This window comes from Panicum hallii, chromosome 3 (genome assembly GCF_002211085.1).
Source record: "Panicum hallii strain FIL2 chromosome 3, PHallii_v3.1, whole genome shotgun sequence".
NCBI classification, from domain to species: Eukaryota; Viridiplantae; Streptophyta; class Magnoliopsida; order Poales; family Poaceae; genus Panicum; species Panicum hallii.
Genome location: NC_038044.1, coordinates 20,549,722 through 20,567,192, shown reverse-complemented (window position 1 = coordinate 20,567,192; position 17,471 = coordinate 20,549,722). Strand labels below are relative to the sequence as shown.

The 17,471-nt window shown below is 47.5% G+C and overlaps 3 protein-coding genes across 7 annotated transcripts; all 3 read right to left on the bottom strand.

The window, feature by feature from the left end:
• Positions 1-274: 274 nt before the first annotated feature.
• LOC112887541 (AP-3 complex subunit mu) lies at positions 275-6,412 on the bottom strand. 5 transcript variants are annotated; one of them, XR_003227581.1, is made up of 9 exons: positions 5,777-6,410; positions 5,575-5,680; positions 5,034-5,144; positions 4,134-4,223; positions 3,354-3,601; positions 2,532-2,741; positions 2,257-2,464; positions 1,103-2,011; positions 275-1,012 (listed from the first exon to the last, which is right to left on the bottom strand). XR_003227581.1 is itself a non-coding variant. In XM_025953731.1 (8 exons), exons 1-8 carry the CDS (start codon positions 5,809-5,811, stop codon positions 1,766-1,768), a joined length of 1,245 nt encoding a protein of 414 aa, XP_025809516.1. In that variant the 5' UTR covers positions 5,812-6,412; the 3' UTR covers positions 275-1,765. The 5 variants fall into 5 exon arrangements, 3 of the variants coding, with proteins under 3 accessions (XP_025809516.1, XP_025809515.1, XP_025809517.1); XR_003227582.1 differs by having other exon boundaries at positions 1,196-2,011; XM_025953731.1 differs by having other exon boundaries at positions 275-2,011; positions 5,034-5,135; positions 5,777-6,412.
• Positions 6,413-8,129: 1,717 nt separating this feature from the next.
• On the bottom strand, positions 8,130-10,430 carry LOC112887543 (loricrin-like). The gene has a single exon (XM_025953734.1). The coding sequence runs from the start codon at positions 10,156-10,158 to the stop codon at positions 9,559-9,561; it is 600 nt and encodes a 199-aa protein (XP_025809519.1). The 5' UTR covers positions 10,159-10,430; the 3' UTR covers positions 8,130-9,558.
• A 2,848-nt stretch (positions 10,431-13,278) lies between these two features.
• LOC112886723 (ABC transporter G family member 23) lies at positions 13,279-15,969 on the bottom strand. The gene has a single exon (XM_025952699.1). The coding sequence runs from the start codon at positions 15,599-15,601 to the stop codon at positions 13,520-13,522; it is 2,082 nt and encodes a 693-aa protein (XP_025808484.1). The 5' UTR covers positions 15,602-15,969; the 3' UTR covers positions 13,279-13,519.
• Positions 15,970-17,471: the final 1,502 nt, after the last annotated feature.

Here is a 17,471-nt window from a genome sequence, read left to right as displayed (position 1 = left end):
TGACAGAGTGAGAATCATTTTTCTTCTTGAACTGAAATAGAGTGAGAATCTCACATGACTGCCAATTAAGTGAGTATCTAATAGTATTTTTAATTAAATAATTAATTACGATAGCAATTATTTACGTAGAATATCATTCTAATTTATTTTATTATTTTTGGATTGATCCAATGACCTAATATATATATATATATATATATATATATATATATATATATATATAACTTGCATCGTTGTTACCAACGGGGGATCAAGGTATAAAAACACAGGTAACATATATCCTGCACCAGATCAGCAGGAAATTCAAAAAGTGCTTACCACTTTGTGGTACCTCTGGAAAAGCAAGGAATGATCACAGATTCAACAACAAAACATGGTCCGTAAACCAAGTGCACTACGCAACAAAAGGGGAAATGGCTGCTCTACTTTCCTATGGAAGGGAGGAGATAGACTCAAAACAAGCAATGGAACCCCATTGCTTCTAATACTACACATGCCACTACACAAGCTCCTCTTGCAGGTCCACGCTGCTACACAGATGCAGCAATTGCACCAGAGGAACAGGGAAGGCACCCAAGGCAGGCAGGATTGGGCATTTTCATTCACGATGCCACCTCTGCTCTCCAGAATGGCATCCTGATTAGAGCGCGATGAAGACTTGCAACTTCAGTGTTTGAAGCTGAAGCACAGGTCCTCGCTTCCAAGATAATCAAGGAACTAAATTTGGACTGCATCAACTACGTCATCGACAAGCAGACTTTGGTTGCCAACCTGATATGCAATGATCCAATATCTCAAGCAGCAGACTGGCGTACAAGACCCCCTGATAACAGATTTCATGAACAATAATCAGGGAAGAACTTTCAAATGTCTGAAGATTCCACGCTCGCCCAACCAACAGCACAAAGACTAGCAAAGGAGGCTTGGCATCATCCACAAAACTCCACCTGCTTGTTCTCTTGCGTTCATATAGGCCATACTTCAGAGAGTCCAGTTAGATTGGCACTGCAATCTGTACAGTGGGGCAATTTCAGCCTCATCGATGTTACTTGCATTTAAGCAATAAATAAAACCTCTGTTTATCAAAGGGAAAAAAACCCACCATTCTCCTCTCAAAGACTCGAATTCAGACAACTGCATCGATTTTTTTAAACACGGTACAATATTCAAATACACACTCGGTCACACAACGTACCTCTATGAGTACATATGAGAGACCGAGCTGATGTATCATTGATTGGCTATAACTTGCTTATGAAAATTGCATCCAAACCAAATCCTTGTTTTCAACAATTGCTTGCAATTGATATACACGGCCCTGATTGTTGCTTCGGGGGGGTAATAGACTCACAGAAAAAGTAACACAGCATTTCTTCTGGATATTCCTTGGGCAAAACAAGGATTCCATACATAATTGCATACTGAAGCAAACATGACAATGTGCCACAATTCAAAACCTTGATCTCAGCCAGTAGGCATTCATTTGGCAGCATTTTTGTCTACACAAGCCAGAGTGGCAATATTTTGTTGCTCTCCCACTAGGCAGGAGAATCTGATTCAGGCACAGGACATCTATTGATCGGAAGAATGGCAGGCTCCTTGAAATGCAGTGATGGGCCCAGCACAGGTTAAAGTGACGCAATCAAGCTGGCTATGGGAGTATTGATCATCAAAAGATAACCAAAAATGCGTTGACAGCCCATGCACCAGGCCCACGGTATCATTTGCTTTGAGGGCAAAACTAACAGATGCCCTCTGAAAGCACCTATGATCTGACCTCATATTTTCCAGCTTGGGTCTGGGCTCTAAAACCTTTGTATGGAGCACTAGGCGTGCTTTTCACCTCCAGCTTATCAATTTGAAGACCAGATAGAGCAACTCCCATAATCTTAAACTTCACCTGAAATGTTGGCAGTGTATGCAACTGAGCAAGTCCTTCTTCTAGACGTAAATTTCCAGAGAGCACTGGTGCTCTATCTTTTGGTATCTGCCCAATTGTCCAGAGACAAGTCTGCATAAAGAAGAGTAGCGTTAGACAAGCACTTCAAGGTACAAGTAGAGCCCTCAAGGAAAAAGATGCCATATCCAGTGTATTGACATTCAGCAATGCACATTTCAGTTTCTAGCTCCTAGCTTTTTCAGAAACTAGGTGCCAGAGCATTATACCCCTTAACTTGAGGCTTGAGATGTGACTATGGGGGGAAAATTAGACATGAATGTAGTTACTATGGAACTAATGGTAGACAGTACACTGACCTTGTCAGCAAGGATGTCAACTGTGCCATGGTTTGCAGTCAAATCTGCAGAAACTATAAGAGGGGGCAATTGAAACTGGACTGTTATAGAATCAATGGGTTTCCCAGGATCATTTCGGATCCCCACCATCACACTAACACGGCAATTCCCAGAATCTGATGTCAGCTGTGGTTTCACATAAATGGGTGTCTTCTTCAATTTCTTAACCCTGCTCGTTTCATCAAACAATGAGCAAACAGAAGGCACAGAAGAAAACATAGCTTGTAAATATGTACCTGTAACTCATGAGCTTGAACTTCCCATCGGGGGGAACAAATGATAGGACCTGATTTGACTCCCAAGGCCTGAATCGGACACAGGGGTGGAAAGTAACATCATTGATAATTGTAGGGTTTGCAAATGACATAGTCAATTCTGGTACACCTGGGAGGCTGCAGTTTACTTGAACTTCACCATATGCTTCACATTTCACTAGAACCCCCTGTCTGCACACCAATCAACAAATAAGGATGTCAAATGACCAAGAATTCTCAATCACATAAGGAATTTTTTTAAAAAAAAAGTCAGATAGTTTGATCTGCTATTGTGCTATACCACTACTTAGCAGGACAAATTGCCTTTCTTATGATTCTCTTTTTTCTATAATTTCGTACTCCCTCCATTTCTTTTAATAGGCCATTTGGATTTGAGGAAGTTTTTCAAAATATACTTTGACCATTAATTTCTCTTATAATATATTATATTACAAACATGGATCTGTTTGTATATCTTTTATATGCTAATCATGCACATAATTTATCCAACTGTTGGTTAAATCTGTAAAGTTTGACTTGTACGAATACGCCCTAGATTTTGAAACGGAGGGAGTAGCATTTGCTGAAGTGTAGTGCATTCATAAAATGGAGGTATCCAAGATGTGCCAAATCGGGATCACTGTACCAACAATGGATTGGAACACAATATCAAGAGTTATTATGGATATGCTAAAAGTTCAGTAGCTTCAAGCAGATATTTGACCAAGTACTGTGACCTTAAAAGCCAGATTGACATAATTGGTGAATAACTTAGAACAATATAAAGGGGAAAAACTAAAATACCTGTTTACACATGCATCAAGTTCCTCAACTATGTTAACGTAGACTTCATTGCTCGCATCCTTGACTACTGTTGATCGCCAAGGTACAAAAGAAGCAGCTGCATCTGGAAGTTTGCTGCCAAGAGTAGAACTTTTACCAGTCACAACATTCAACATTTTGTTCACAATATTAGGTGGGGCAATCATCTCTTTCAAGATGTTTGGCTCAGTTGTAAGTGGAAAACCATTGTCCATCATCTCATCTAAAACCTGCACTCAATAAGCAATATGGGTTTAGAGAAATTTCAGAGGGACTGTACCGGCAACTATGACTCCACAAGCAACTAAACTTGCTTTGAAACTGGAGCATGCAGACTAGGAAATATTTAACAGAATCATTGAATTTGACAACATGCCAATAATCTAATTTGATCTTCTAATGTACCTCAAAATTGAACAATTCTACTAAAAGAAATAAGTTGGATGTTTATGTAAATTTTAAAATTCTATGAGCTTTATAGTTCTAATGTGCAACTATTAGAAATAATGTTATGAAACAATGTCTTAATACCAAAACTTAATATAACAATGCAAGGTTGAGATGAATGTTTGCTAAATAAATTAGAAAAAATAGTTTCAGTGTCATGTTTGCAAAAACAGATCATCCTGTGATGAAATAAAGTGACACTTATTCATCATAATGTTTGCACTACTCGTTCAGAATAATATAACAGCCACATAGCAATAAAAGGCAACAGCTACAGATTTATATAGTGATGTAGCAGAGACTAAGAAAATACACCTGATATACAATTACAAAGTTGTCCTTGATTATGTCTTCATTCAGATCTCCAAGATAATCTGTCAAGACATCAGCTACACGAGAGAGAAACTGGAAAACGCAAATCATATGAGCACATACATAAAATGGCCAAAAGTTATCATTTATAGTGAATTGCACTATCTGTTATTTCAGATAAATAAAATTGGAAGGATAATGCAAGATGTGCATCTTAGGATAGGACAGAACTACGGGTAGCAACTTTTCTGGAAGAATTCGCAAGATTTTACTGAAAGCTTTCCTAAAAACCATAAGAGTACTTGAAAATCTGAACTGTACACTGTAACATTCAGGAAACTTTTCAAACGCAACTGCCAAGTAACACTACGAAACACCAAAAGTGAGCTACGGTGTAATGAGGTTACCATGAAGTATCTACTATTCCTTAGCCTCAAAATCTGTACAATTCTTCTTCACGTGTTCTGGTTTCAATACATGGTTTAAATCTGCACAATACTTGATGATTCTATCATTTCATTTTCTGCCCAAACAGACACCATAGTTGAAATCTATCTGGCTCTACAGTTTTGAGAAATTCATCATATTAGACTCTTGGATGTCACTACTATATTTCAATAGCAAGTTGCAGAAACATGAATTCCTTTTATGCATAACATATAATGGCACATCAGTGTGTAAGAGGCTCTAGTTTAGTTTCCATTGAGTATTTCTAACTTATATGTGAATTACACCATTATTCCGAAGCACCCACCATGCTCTGTACCAAAGAACAAGCAATCTTCACCTCCAACAAATTAGTTGCCCTTGTTGAACAAATTTGTTGTAGCTACAGACTTACAAGACTTCAAAGCAAATAAGTAGCAACTAAGTGAGAAGGAAAAAGATCACAAATGTCCACACCTCAATAGCCATCAGTGGGGGCATCTCCACTTGGGTGCATGCCAAGAACGTTACACCATTGCGATATATTTGAAACAAGTAATGTGTTGGTGACACCACAACCTGCAAGATCTTCCAAAGCACAAGAAGCCTGATAAGTGAATATTCAGCCAAATCAAACAGATGCCAAATATGAATCCAATGCCATAATTAGGGATGCAAGATATTTGGTCGGTTTAGACCCATTGACTCATCCTTGTTCATTTGATTTATATTAATTATATACACAAAATGAGTACATCAATCAAGTAGAAAGCAGAGTGAGTTTTTGGTCGACCCACTTGCATTGCATCCACCATTGCTCGAAACTGACAGGCAGTAGCTAAACTTCTCCACAATAGCATCAGCAACAAAAACAATACAGGAGTATAGGACTAGTCCTAGAATCCCTAAAATTTAGCCAACTGCACACAACAAGAGCTTCAAGACCAAGAAGTACGGTTCTCCTAAGAAGCAATAAGCAAAGGTGGGGAAAACTCTGAATTAGGAGCAAAGGTGTTACTTTGGACGGGTCGCCGGCCGCGTGGGCGAGGACGTAGTCCCAGAACCAGCCGCAGATGGCGCGGTCCACGCGGTGCCCCACCATCTGCTTCTCCACCATCACCTCCCTGCCAAACCCATCCCGGATCACATCAAGTTCAGCGCCAGTCCCGCGAAAAGGTTTGGGCGGATCCAAAGAGGAGACCGAGGAATCAGCCGATTACCCGGAATCGGAGAGGAGGAAGATGCACTGCAGCATTTTTTTGCCGCCCTTCGCCGCCCGACGAGGATTGGGAGACCAAGATGGGCAAATCTGGCAGAAGTGGATCAACGGGGAGAGGGGGCTGTTAAAGCGTCAACTGTTTGGTTGCAGCTCGCCGAAGGCTTGAAGCTGCAGAAAGGGGAAGGGAACTCGGGATTGAACCGGACATGGAAAGGATCAGGGTCAGGTCGAGAAATCCCAACAAAATTTGAATGAATAAAGTACGAAATCATCTATGTACATATGAAATTTATGAAATTTGAGCTTTTACAAAATTTTGTACAAAGCGAAAACATCTATGTACGTGTGAAATTTATGAAATTTGAGCATTAATAAAATTTTGCGCAAAAAGAAATAACAAAGATAAATCAGCAAATGCATACAAGCGGGTTTCTGGATCACATATAAATAGTTACATTGAAACTATTCAAGTGGTGGTTTGTCTATCTTTTTCCCTCCTTGTACGAGCTTCTGCTCAGCTCAAACTTTGTATGCACATAAATGAAGTAAGCTAAATGATCCATGGTAAAGACTATATGAAAATTCCCATCAATTACAGCAATAAATTACATAAATACTACATTTGTCTAATTCAAATAAGGATGAGTAGTGCAGAACTTTGGATGGAAAAAATCAATTTCATAGTCAACCCATATTTTTCATACCAAATACAGAGATAAATTTGCACAGAGACAAATTATTTTAAATTATCGGTTCATGATTCTGTCATCAACTCATTGAAAACATGGTATAATCTATAACATTTTACAAAGATGGCTAGTATAACACCCTCTAAAACGCTAAAATATCTCATAATCCTTCAAGTATACTAATAAATGATTCGGTGAATTGTATTTACCTTCCTTTTCTAGTATCTACCTCTACCGAACTTACCACAAATGTCAAATCATTAGTTCAGCTCAATATTGCAAATCCCAACAATGGTCGACGTCGGTAGGATGCCCAATTCAACCTAGCACACGGGGGAGGTTGACCCAAGTTAGTCTAATTTCTCATTTCTTTCTCTTCTAATCCTTTGTGATTAATATGATCAACATTCTTCTGAGACAAAAGAAACTTGTCTCAAGAAACGCCAAAAACAATATTTTGATCAAAAACTAAGAGAAAAGGTGAACTCCTAGAAAATTGTTCCGGGAAAAGAAAAATATATTGATCAAAGGAAAAATAGTTCAATTAAAATTATAAATTGATACAAGCACCAATAACAAGTTTCATGAAAATGCAATGTCTTAATCAAAGACAAATATTCTAGTAAAAACAAATTGGTCTAGTAAAAACAAATTGGTCTAAGCACCAAAGAAAAATTTTGGTTCAAAGAAAAAGTTGTACTATGGCATATTCCAATGCTCTAGTTGTTAATCAATATAGGGACTATCACTGAAACAATACATTCATATTTTTGGATTAAAAATAAAGTAGGAAATATATTCATGTTGGATCCCATGTTTGTGCATTAATTCTAAATTATACCCCATCCATTTGAAATTAGTAGGCATACTAAGATTCTAAAAATTTAAATATCATAATTTTTACCAATAATTAATTATATAAAGGTTTTTTGCGAGTAACATAGAGCTTTATTGCTAGGGAGAAGGTTTACAATGTTCATGATTGTATCCTCAATGCGCGCAGGTGCTCAACCTAGCCATACCGCTGTATGGATATTCCTTCTACCTAGCTGAGCTAAGTCATGAGCAACAAAATTACACTCTAGTTACCTAGCTGAGCTGAAGTTAAATGAATATGTTTATGTTTTGAAGATCTTTTAACATGCCATTGATTTTGTAGCAATTGAGACAGATTGTCAAAATATATCGTTAAAGGCTTTCTATATATCTAGTCATAAAAAAACAAATGGTGAAAGTGTTATTCTTCACCCTATTTTGTAAAGGAACCACGATTCTTAGAAAAAAGCAGATGTGAAGTTTGGGAATTTCAAATCCACCTTCTAAACTTCCCGCCTGCCAACCTTTGCTTGACACGTGCCCACATGCCACCCATCACGCCACGCAGCGCTCAGATATAGGTGCCCGCTGCCTGGCCAATTAAACTAGTAAGCCAGTAGACCTGATCCGGTGTCACCAAGTCTCTGGTTTGACGACCAACGCAAAGGAAATTTAATCCTGCGTAATTCAGTATAGACCGTACCGTTCATGGTATATTGATCCGTGTTGTTCCATCCGTTCCAAATTAAATTATAGATCGTTTTAACGTTTCTAGGTGTATTGTTTTTATTTATGCACCTAAATATATAAATATTTCTAAATATATAGCAAAATCTGTATACCTAGATATGTTAAAATACTCTATAATTCGGAACGGAGAGAGTACTGCTACGTAGTTTTGCGGAGCCCATCTGGGTTACAGGGAGAAGATGGATGAGACATAAGGGTGTTGAAGATGACCGTAGGCCAGGTCAGAAGATGGCTCGTCTCAACTCGACAGCAGCTTGATTCGAGTAAACAACTCCTCATTCCTCAATAGAGACGCCATCGCGTATGACGGTGACAGTCCCATTTCATTAGGATTGTGTGAGGCGGATATCCCAGCTGAGGCGAGCGACCAAGTTTACCTTGCATGCGGCTACCGGTGCGCGAGGAGCTAGCTACACATGCTTATTAGCTAAGGCACAGGACGCCATCAGAACCATCAGACCCTTTTTGACAATTAGAACCTGACCAGATCATGCCCAAGATTTTTGCTCTAGCCTCTTCCACGAGAAGGAAAGCTCATCCCTGATGGAACGGCCGCCTGCCGCGCCCAAGTCTCCACTGGCATGTTTACTTGTTACAGCAGCATGGTGATGTGGATGCGGATGCGCATGGCATGGGTGCCATCCAAATCCATCCAAGTGGCCGCGCCAAACGGCCCGGCGGTGCTCGCAATCGCCGGCCGACCGCGACGCACCTTTCCCTCACCTGCTATCGTTTTTCCTGTGACGGGGGAAAAAAAGACATGGCCTTTCCTTCTCGCGTGCTGTCCTCGTCGACGGGACATGGACGTGGAGCAGCAAAGCCGTCGCCGGTCGCCGTGCTAAATGCGGCCAGCCGGCGGTGGTGCTCTGCCCTTCGTCGTCCGAACATGCAGTGTTTCTCCTTTTCTGATGTTTTGGTTGCAGACAAATTCCTTTGATCCTCTGGAGTTCCAGTAAAATTACAGGCGGTTCAGAATGCAACATCGTCCCTTGGCTAGGCAATTGTCTCGGACAACTTCATCGTCGCAATTCTCAACTCGTACGAGACCTTCAGTTTGATTGCTAAGGCCGTGAGCTCTGACCTGTGAGCCCGGCCTCCACTGGCACTTGGCACCACACCTGAGAATTGGGATGGTCCTCCAGCCTAGCTTCCTGCGCTGTGCTTGTCCACTAGCAGCGATGGCACAAGGCCAGAAGCAATTCTGAGGTCGAATCGAATGCAGCGAGACGCGGTCTGGAGACAGAGGCAGCAAATAGCAAACGGGACAAGGCGGCATGGAGATGCCGGGCTGCCTGCCCATCACTCGGCTCCACTTCTTCCCGTTGCTCGAAATCACGGCGGCAAGTACATGTACAGATGGATCATGGCAAGGAACAAGCCACGAAAGGAATTGCAAGACTCAATCAATGGCCCGATCGAACCCCGCAGGGGAGTGAGAACTTTCCTCTTTTTTGTCGGTAAAAATTGTGTGCGCCGCAATGCGCGGTGGTGGATGGACTGCGGCTAACCGGTGTGGGCGCCGGGCCTGCTACGGCGAGGAAGCGTCGGCGACGGGGGCGACGTCGGCGTGCGGGTTGCAGTCCGCGGAGAAGAAGTCGTTGCGCTCCAGGAGAGAGCGGAGGCCGGGATCCTCCTTGCCGTTGGCGCTCGGGTTGGGCTCCAGCGAGCAGTCCCCGCCAGGGCACATGCAGCACCACGCCGCCGCCGGTGGCCCTGCCGTGGCCGTGCCCGGGTCAGAACCACCGTCGGCATCGCCATCGGCTGGCGCCCGCTCCCGCCGGCTCGACCTCCTCCCCGCTCTCCTCCCGCAGGTCTCCTGAACCATCGAGACGCCACCGCTGCCGCTGCCGCCGCCGCCGCCGCCCCAGCAGGACACCGCGGCGGCCGGCAGCCCGCCGCGGATCGCCCTGGCCACCGCTTCGCGCCTCCCCTGCTTCTTGCGCCTGCCCTGCTTCCCGCCTCCCCGGTGCTCCTCCCCTCCCTCCTCTCCCCTGCCGGACGAAGAGGACGACGCGCCTGCCGCCGCCGCCGCCGAGGAGGACGTGCCGGGCTGCCTCCGCCACCGCAGCGCGTCTCCCCCTCCACCCCCGCCCGCACCATTGGGCCGGCTCTCCCCGCCCGCATACATGCAACCGCCAAGAACCGTCGGCGCGGCCGCCACCGGGGACGGCTCCCCCGGGCCTCGCCGCGATCGATCAATCAACCAATCGATCGATCAGCGATCCCGGCCGCCCAGCCCGCCGCCGGCGATGGAGGCCCTCCTGGCCGCGGTCAGCGGCGCGGGTGGTTTTGGTGGGGATTGGAGGGGCGGGGGAAGGAGGCGGATGCGCGAGGGCGAGAAGCGCAACGCAACGCCAACCGCGCTATTATTGGGCGGGACAGCTCTGCGCACGGCGTCCTGTCTCGACCCCCGCCTGCCAGCCTTGGGACTTGGCAGCTTCCCTTTCGCTTTCGCGTCGCCAAGTGCAGGTCGCGGGGGAGGAGAAAGAAACCACCCGATTTGCCTCGTCAAGAATGCCCCGCGGGCGTGCTGAAAGGAACGGATCGGCCTCTAATGGAGGAAGGCATATGCGATAGCGAACAAAAAGATGAATAATTTAACCACTGCTGGTGATCTAGCGAGGTTCCAGTTGGATTGCGTCGCGCCACGGTGGATATCACAAGACATGTTCTTGGATGCCATCGAAATGGGCGAAAGAGCGAGATGGGTTTGGGACTTTTTTGGGTTTAGATTGGAAGGTGATGATGTCAGGTTTGGATCTCCTGTTTCTAGAGGACTGTCTTCTCTTCCTTTTTTTAATGGTGTGGTGTGGCTGGGATTTCCAACCAACGTCTAAAGTAAGTTTGCTTTGTTAAACAAAACAAGATGCTCCGTTTCATACTCGCGTAGGTCGGCAACATTGACCTTGCGTTACCTGTTTCTGGGTGTAGTAACATTTTATTAGCCCATGGTTTTACCAACCGGACTGCTGATTTTTTTTCCATCCACACTCGATATTTTTATAACAGTACAACTTCACATATCTATCAATATTTTGGGCTGAGCGGTTCGATTGACAAATCTACAAAATTTTATGCATATTTCACAAATCCAACACTTTTTTTGCTACATTCTCATAGAACTACAATTTTATGATCATTCTTTCATAATCAGTCGGATCTATACGTAACCATATGTTCCTAGCCAGCAGGACCCACATGTTAGATTGATAAGAAGTTGCTAACATAGGGGTCCGGTCGGTTATGAAATGAGAATAGTCATAGAGTTGTAGTTATATGACAAGATAACCTATAATACTGGTGTTTTTGTGCAATGAGCATAAATTTTGGTAGGTTTGTGACTATTAGCCAAAGAAATTAGTAGGTTTGTGAAATTTAATCTTTTATATGCTTTGGTGGCCCACTCAATTTGTGGATGTGGCAACTCATTCCTTCACTTCTGTTGAGATGGTTTTTGGAGTTGAGGATTAGGGTGTGGGTTATGTCACCCAAGTTCAGTCGAGCCGTAGGGAGGTCGTGAATGTAAGCCAACTGGTTAATGGTGGTGGTGTCACTGGCTGGGATGGCTCACGATGACTATTTTGGTAGGCTTGCCACGGGGCGATGGTATTGTGATGGTGATGGCTAGAGCCCGTAGTAAGGATGGCATAGCGGGGTAGAGTCTTATTCGATCTGTGTTGGCAGGCCTTAGTGTTGACAATGACAAGAATTCTAGATAGGTGTTTGGCCATTAATGGATCCTAAACTAAATAGCTAAGAAAGTTGGTGTTGGCCACACAAGAAATGGATCCCTATAGATATATGCACATCTTATTTCTCATGTAAAAGATATGACCATCTTACTATTAATAGTTTGATACTCCTTTTCATGCCTTCAGCTTAATTCTTAGATATATGCTAGAAAAAAAAAGATAAATCCTAAAAACTCCAAACATCTCACCTTCTACTTTTAGAATCAATCATAGTTGCAAAAGTGGCCATTGGATCTCATTTTCTACTACATTACCCGTCTTTGACTTTTTTTTTTGGAAAATAACCTAAAGTAACCCCTACATATATATAAATTATCAACATGTTTTGTTATAAAAGTATATGTCACTGTAGGTATAGATGCATGTAGGTAGTGTGGGACTGATGAGCATATCATTTTCTAGATATGTGTTCGACAACCATGAAAGATGTTTCTCTCATGAGTCACATACCAATGACATTTTATTAATACTCCATGACAAAGGTATAAGTCACTACTTCAGATATTATTATATTTTGACTAAAACAGTAAACATATATGCATTCATGCTTTAATTGTGTCCATCTATTTTTTTAGAAAAAATTAACTTAACTCCCTGTTATTCTTTGATAGAGGAAGTCCTACATCTTGGACAATGTGGTGCGAGTTAATTAAAATCTCCATTTGTGCCATTGTATTAACTAAGACTGCAATATATGCACTAGAAGATAGATTCTTAATAAAATCCAAAGAGAATGTCTAGGATCTGAGTCACAACAAGTGGTAAAGTTTCAACTTAACAATGCAAACAAATTTAAAAGATTCATAAAAATTGCAATAGGTAGAATAAAAATTGGGAAACCAATGCCTGGGTTATTAATGTTAAGTCAACATAGATGGGCTGAAACCAGAGCTGGCATATTTCAAGCTAATGTTTCAACTAAAGACACTGTATCTTTCTATAAATGAAATATTTGGATTGTCTTAGCTAGGACGGCGTGTTTTACTCTAATCCAATTGACAGTGACTTTACGTGTCCAAGCTCGTCTGCAAATTTCTTTGCTTCAACCAACTGTATTAGTGTAGCGAAAATTTTATGTAGTGGTTAGTTTAGAAAGAGAGAAGCTGCAATCATATGAAGAACAAAGAACTGAAACAATCCTGGATGACAAAACAAGAAAAAAGGTGACTTTAATACTCTGTTATCCGTACTCGCATTATCTTGTTCACCACTGGGCCAGCACCCAGCCCTATGTGTTACCCTTAGTATTTTGTTCCACCAACTTTGTCAAGCCTCAGGGCTCGGGGTATCCAGTCTCATCTCGTGTCAGTAGAGGTGCAGTTTGTTGTTGAGTTGGTTCACCGAGCACTTCCACGCCGAAGATACTCCGTCCAATTGTGGTCAAACAAACGAGCTCGTGCTCAGCAACCTACTTGAATCTAGCTCGACCCCGTCCTTTGTTTACAGTAAACAAGCTCGAGGTGCTTGTCGAGCTTAACTAGCCGAGGGTGAGCATCTTTTCACTAAATGAACTGGTTTATTACCGAAGATTAACATCACATTTCTTAGTTAACACCAACTCCAAAAGATAACCCAAAGATAATAAAAAAAGAGGAATACAATACAGGGATATTACATGAACCAATATCATTTAATCAGCTAGTCACCTCGAAACAGAAGACAATGCCTGCTGAAACAGAGTACAGGTCTTCCCCTGACTGAACCATCGAAACCCTGAAGAGAAGCGATGCCATCACATCACAGGGTGGTCTTGGAGGCCCTCCTGACGAGCACGGCCCAGCACATGACCCTGTACAGCAGGAAGAACCCCAGCATGACCCCGACGTTGACCCACTTCATCCCCTCGTCGATGCCCCTGTCCCTGAGCACGTCGGCCCCGGTCCGCAAGCACACGCCGCCGTTCCCCCCCACCCACGCCACGCACCTGCCCCTCGCGCCGCCCCCGTACTCGTTGATGAGCAGCAGGTCCAGCGGGTACCTGTACATGGACACGTAGTACATGAACGCCCAGTACCTCGGGATGCTGCCCCTGGGAATGAAGTAGCCGGAGAAGAGGAAGAAGACGCCCAGGAACACGCAGATGAGGGCGTTGCCCAGCACGAAGTCCGGCGACACGGCGCTGAGGAAGAGCACCAGGGAGCTGGCCATCAGCACGATGAGCCAGACGGCGAGCACGAAGAAGGCGAAGGCCCCGAGCGGCGCCGCGCGGAGGCCCGCCAGCCAGTAGAGGGGCCCCGAGAAGAGGAGAGACACGGCGAGGAGGCACGGCGCGAAGACCAGCGCGTTGGCCACCACGTAGGAGGAGAGGCGGTAGGCGCGGCGCGAGGCCTCCCGCATCAGCACGCGGCGCTCGTGGAGGAGGATGGGCAGGGCCTCCACGGTGGAGGAGAGGAGGAAGGACAGGGTGAAGGCGAAGAGGCCCAGCCGGAGCGCCACGCCGTCCGGGTTGTCGGGGCTGAGCCGGAAGTAGACGCTGCCGAGGCCGAGCCCGCCCACCACGGCCTGCGCGGCGCGCGCCGCGAAGAGCTCCCGCGTGCGGTACATGGTGCGCCAGCAGCGCACGGTCAGCGCCGAGACCTCCGTGACGCGGCTGCAGTAGCCACGGTCGGGGACGTCGAGCCGGGCGCTGCTGTTGAGGAGGCTCATCGCATCCTCGTCGTCGTGGTGATCGCCGTGCTGCGCGGCGAGCGCGGGGAACCGGGCGCGGCGGTGGTCCTCCTCGAGCTCGCCGGTGACCTCCATGGCGAGCTCCAGCGGGTTGAGTTGCATGGGGATCTTGTTGCCCAGCCGCGCCAGCGCGTCCTCGAGCGACTTGAGCGTGCCGGAGTGCGCGACGGCGCCGCGGGAGAGGAGCAGCAGCGAGGAGATGTAGCCGAGCATGCGGTAGCTGGGCTGGTGGATGCTGAGCACCACCACCTGCCGCCGCGCGCGGGACACCTCGTGCAGCAGCGCGAGCACGTCCACGGCCGACCGGCTGTCCAGACCCGACGTGGGCTCGTCCAACAGCAGCACCGGCGGGTCGTGCACGATGTCCACCGCGATTGACACCCGCTTCCGCTCGCCGCCAGACACGCCGCGGGCCGCCGTCGCCCCGCAGCCGTCCCCGCCGCCGACGTAGCTGTCGGCTACCTCGGACAGGCCCAGCTCCTGCATCAGCGCCTCCACGCGGTCGAGGCGCTCCCGCGCGGTGGTGGCGGCGCGGAGCCTGAACCGCGCGGCAAAGAGGATGGTCTCCCGGACGGTGAGCAGCGGGAGCAGGTTGTCGTCCTGCGTGACGAACCCGCACAGCCGCCGCAGCTGCGCGCGGGAGGTGACGGCGTGGCCGTTGAGCGACACCGTCCCCGGCTTGGCGATCTCGGACCCCGTGCCGCGGCCGGACAGGATGCGGAGCAGCGTCGACTTGCCGGCGCCGCTGGGGCCCACCACGGCGAGGATGTTGGAGCTGGAGGCGGTGAAGGACACGGACTTCAGCAACCCCTCGCCGCTGCCGCCGACATCGGTGGCCGGGGAGATGGAGAAGCAGGAGGGCAAGAAGGACGGCAGGATGGAGGAGCGGCGGCGAGGCGCGGGGCAGGAGAGGTTGCTGACGGCGAGGGTGTAGTGGGGCGGGGACAGGTGGGAGAAGGAGAAGGAGGGCGAAGCGGAGTCCGGCGGCGACGAGGAGGACGTGGACGCGGACATGAGCAGCGCCGGGTCCAGCTCCGCCGACAGGTCCTGGTGATCCATGGCCCTCTCTCTGCCCCTCAGCTGACCCGACGACGACGATGATGGCGCGAAGCGGCTCAGCAGATATAGCTCGCTGCTGCCTTCGTCTTCCATGAGCAAACTAATCCAGCTCGATTACTTGAACGTGTCACGCACCCATTGCACGCACGCACGAAATCGCCATTAGCTTGTCGCCGATGCCCAGCTTCTAGACCTGCTCAGCTCCATGGACCACGCAAATCAGAGCGAAGGGAGAGCTAGCTCTCGTTTGGGTACGTGGTTTGGGTGAGCAAATGGGAGAAGAAAAGGAAAGCCTCGTCGGGTAGGCGCAGCACTTGTACCAAGGGCGAGAGAAGCAGGGAGCGAAGAAGAAGAAGAAGAAGAGTGAGGTTAACGGTTTCGTTTCGTGCATGTCGTTTGGGTGAGGGGCCGTTGCGACCCGCGAGCTACTCTGTGACCTAACGGCCATGCCGTCGTGGCCGTTGGACCTAAGCACGCCGGCCTAACCAACCGGCCGGCGCGCGTGCTGGCTGGCCTGGCTGAACTGGTCGAAACCCCGGCCACGGGCCTCGCGTGTCGTGGCGTGTGGTTGGGGTCTGGTCTCGCCGCGCATCTACCTCCTGTTGGACACCACAGGCACCCGAGCCGAGCGTAGCAACGGTTGGTGAGAGCTTGAGCTACACGAGTCACGAGTGGCGTTCTGCCTTCTGCTTGAGAGATGACTGCATTTCACCAACAGCTTCAGTTTAATCGTCAGGCGACTTGTCGTGGTACAATTCAGCATCCATTTATAGTCGTTCGTCTGGTCTGGCATCGGCACTGAATTCCGCTCAAGCAGACTATTTCTGAATCCGTGAGAATTTGTGTCGTACCCGGCGCATGTAAAGAGGCCCAGGAGCAGCAGCACAGGAACAGCCCTCCATTCTGCCCATGTCAGAGAGGTTGTTTCATGTTTGTTGCAGGCTGGCAGGATCTCAGCAAAAAGGGTCTGCACACCTCGGCCAAGCGGAATAAAAACACCAAATCCTGCAGGGCGACTTTGCATCCCGACCTACACAATGACAGCCAAAATCCTTTTTGCAATGGTCACTTTGAATCTTTGGACCTGGCTAGGAACACTAGGCGGAACATATTCTGAAAACGATATCCCTTGCTTGCTGTGTGAACGTATATGCAAGATAGATCAACCAGCTGCCGCTACACTTATCTTTTTGCACATGAGAAAGAAAGGGGAAAGAATTGTACAAGGAAAAATGCAAGCCCCCACTACTACGAAAACGGTTTTTAGGGGCGGGTAAAAACGTATTTTTAGCGACGGGTGCGTTACCCGCCCCTAGTTCTCGCAGCTACAAATGCTATTTGCAGGCGGATAACGCGACCGTCCCTGAAAATCCATTTCTAAGGGCGGGTCACCCCCTCACCCGCCCTTAGAAATTCATTTCCAGGGGCGGGTCACCCCTCACCTACCCCTGAAAATCGATTTTAAAAATAAAAAAGCAAAAGAGCACCTCGGTCCGCGGCGTTCCAGCTGTACGGGTACGGCGCCCACAAGCACGGGGCCCGCCCTGGGGGCGGCGTCGCGGGCTAGGTCCCAGCAGAGGAGGACGCTAGCACGGAGCCTGGGCAGGCGGAAGATGGATGCAGGGACGAAGCGCACTCCTGGGCGAGTTGCAGAGGATGCCGAGCAGGGGCGGCACGCGCTGGAGCTCTCGGAACCCCCGAGCTCCGCCGGCCCCCACCTCGCCGCGGCGTTTCCCCGAACACCTCTCGCGCGATGGCCACGCTGGGCGGCCACTAAGGCGGAGGCTGTCCGTGCGGAGGCTGTGGAGATTATGCTCGCTGACCACGACGGCAACATGGACGCGTCGCTCCTTCTCTTCCCCCACCGCCCTCCCTTCTCTTCCCCCGCAGTCGGTGTGGGGAGCGGGGCGGCGGCTCGGCGGCGGGCCGGGACGCGCAGGTGGGGGGCGGCAGGGATGCGACT

Bases quoted from the DNA above. Each gene is read 5' to 3' on its own strand.
- LOC112887541 (XM_025953730.1), bottom strand. From the start codon at position 5,811: ATGCTGCAGTGCATCTTCCTCCTCTCCGATTCCGG. The intron at 5,145-5,574 runs GTAACACCTTTG...GTGCTTTGGAAG, and splicing joins CGGCCGGCGACCCGTCCAAA to ATCTTGCAGGTTGTGGTGTC. The intron at 3,602-4,133 runs GTGTATTTTCTT...TATTGAGTGCAG, and splicing joins ACTTTGTAATTGTATATCAG to GTTTTAGATGAGATGATGGA.
- LOC112886723 (XM_025952699.1), bottom strand. From the start codon at position 15,601: ATGGAAGACGAAGGCAGCAGCGAGCTATATCTGCTGAGCCGCTTCGCG.
- LOC112887543 (XM_025953734.1), bottom strand. From the start codon at position 10,158: ATGTATGCGGGCGGGGAGAGCCGGCCCAATGGTGCGGGCGGGGGTGGA.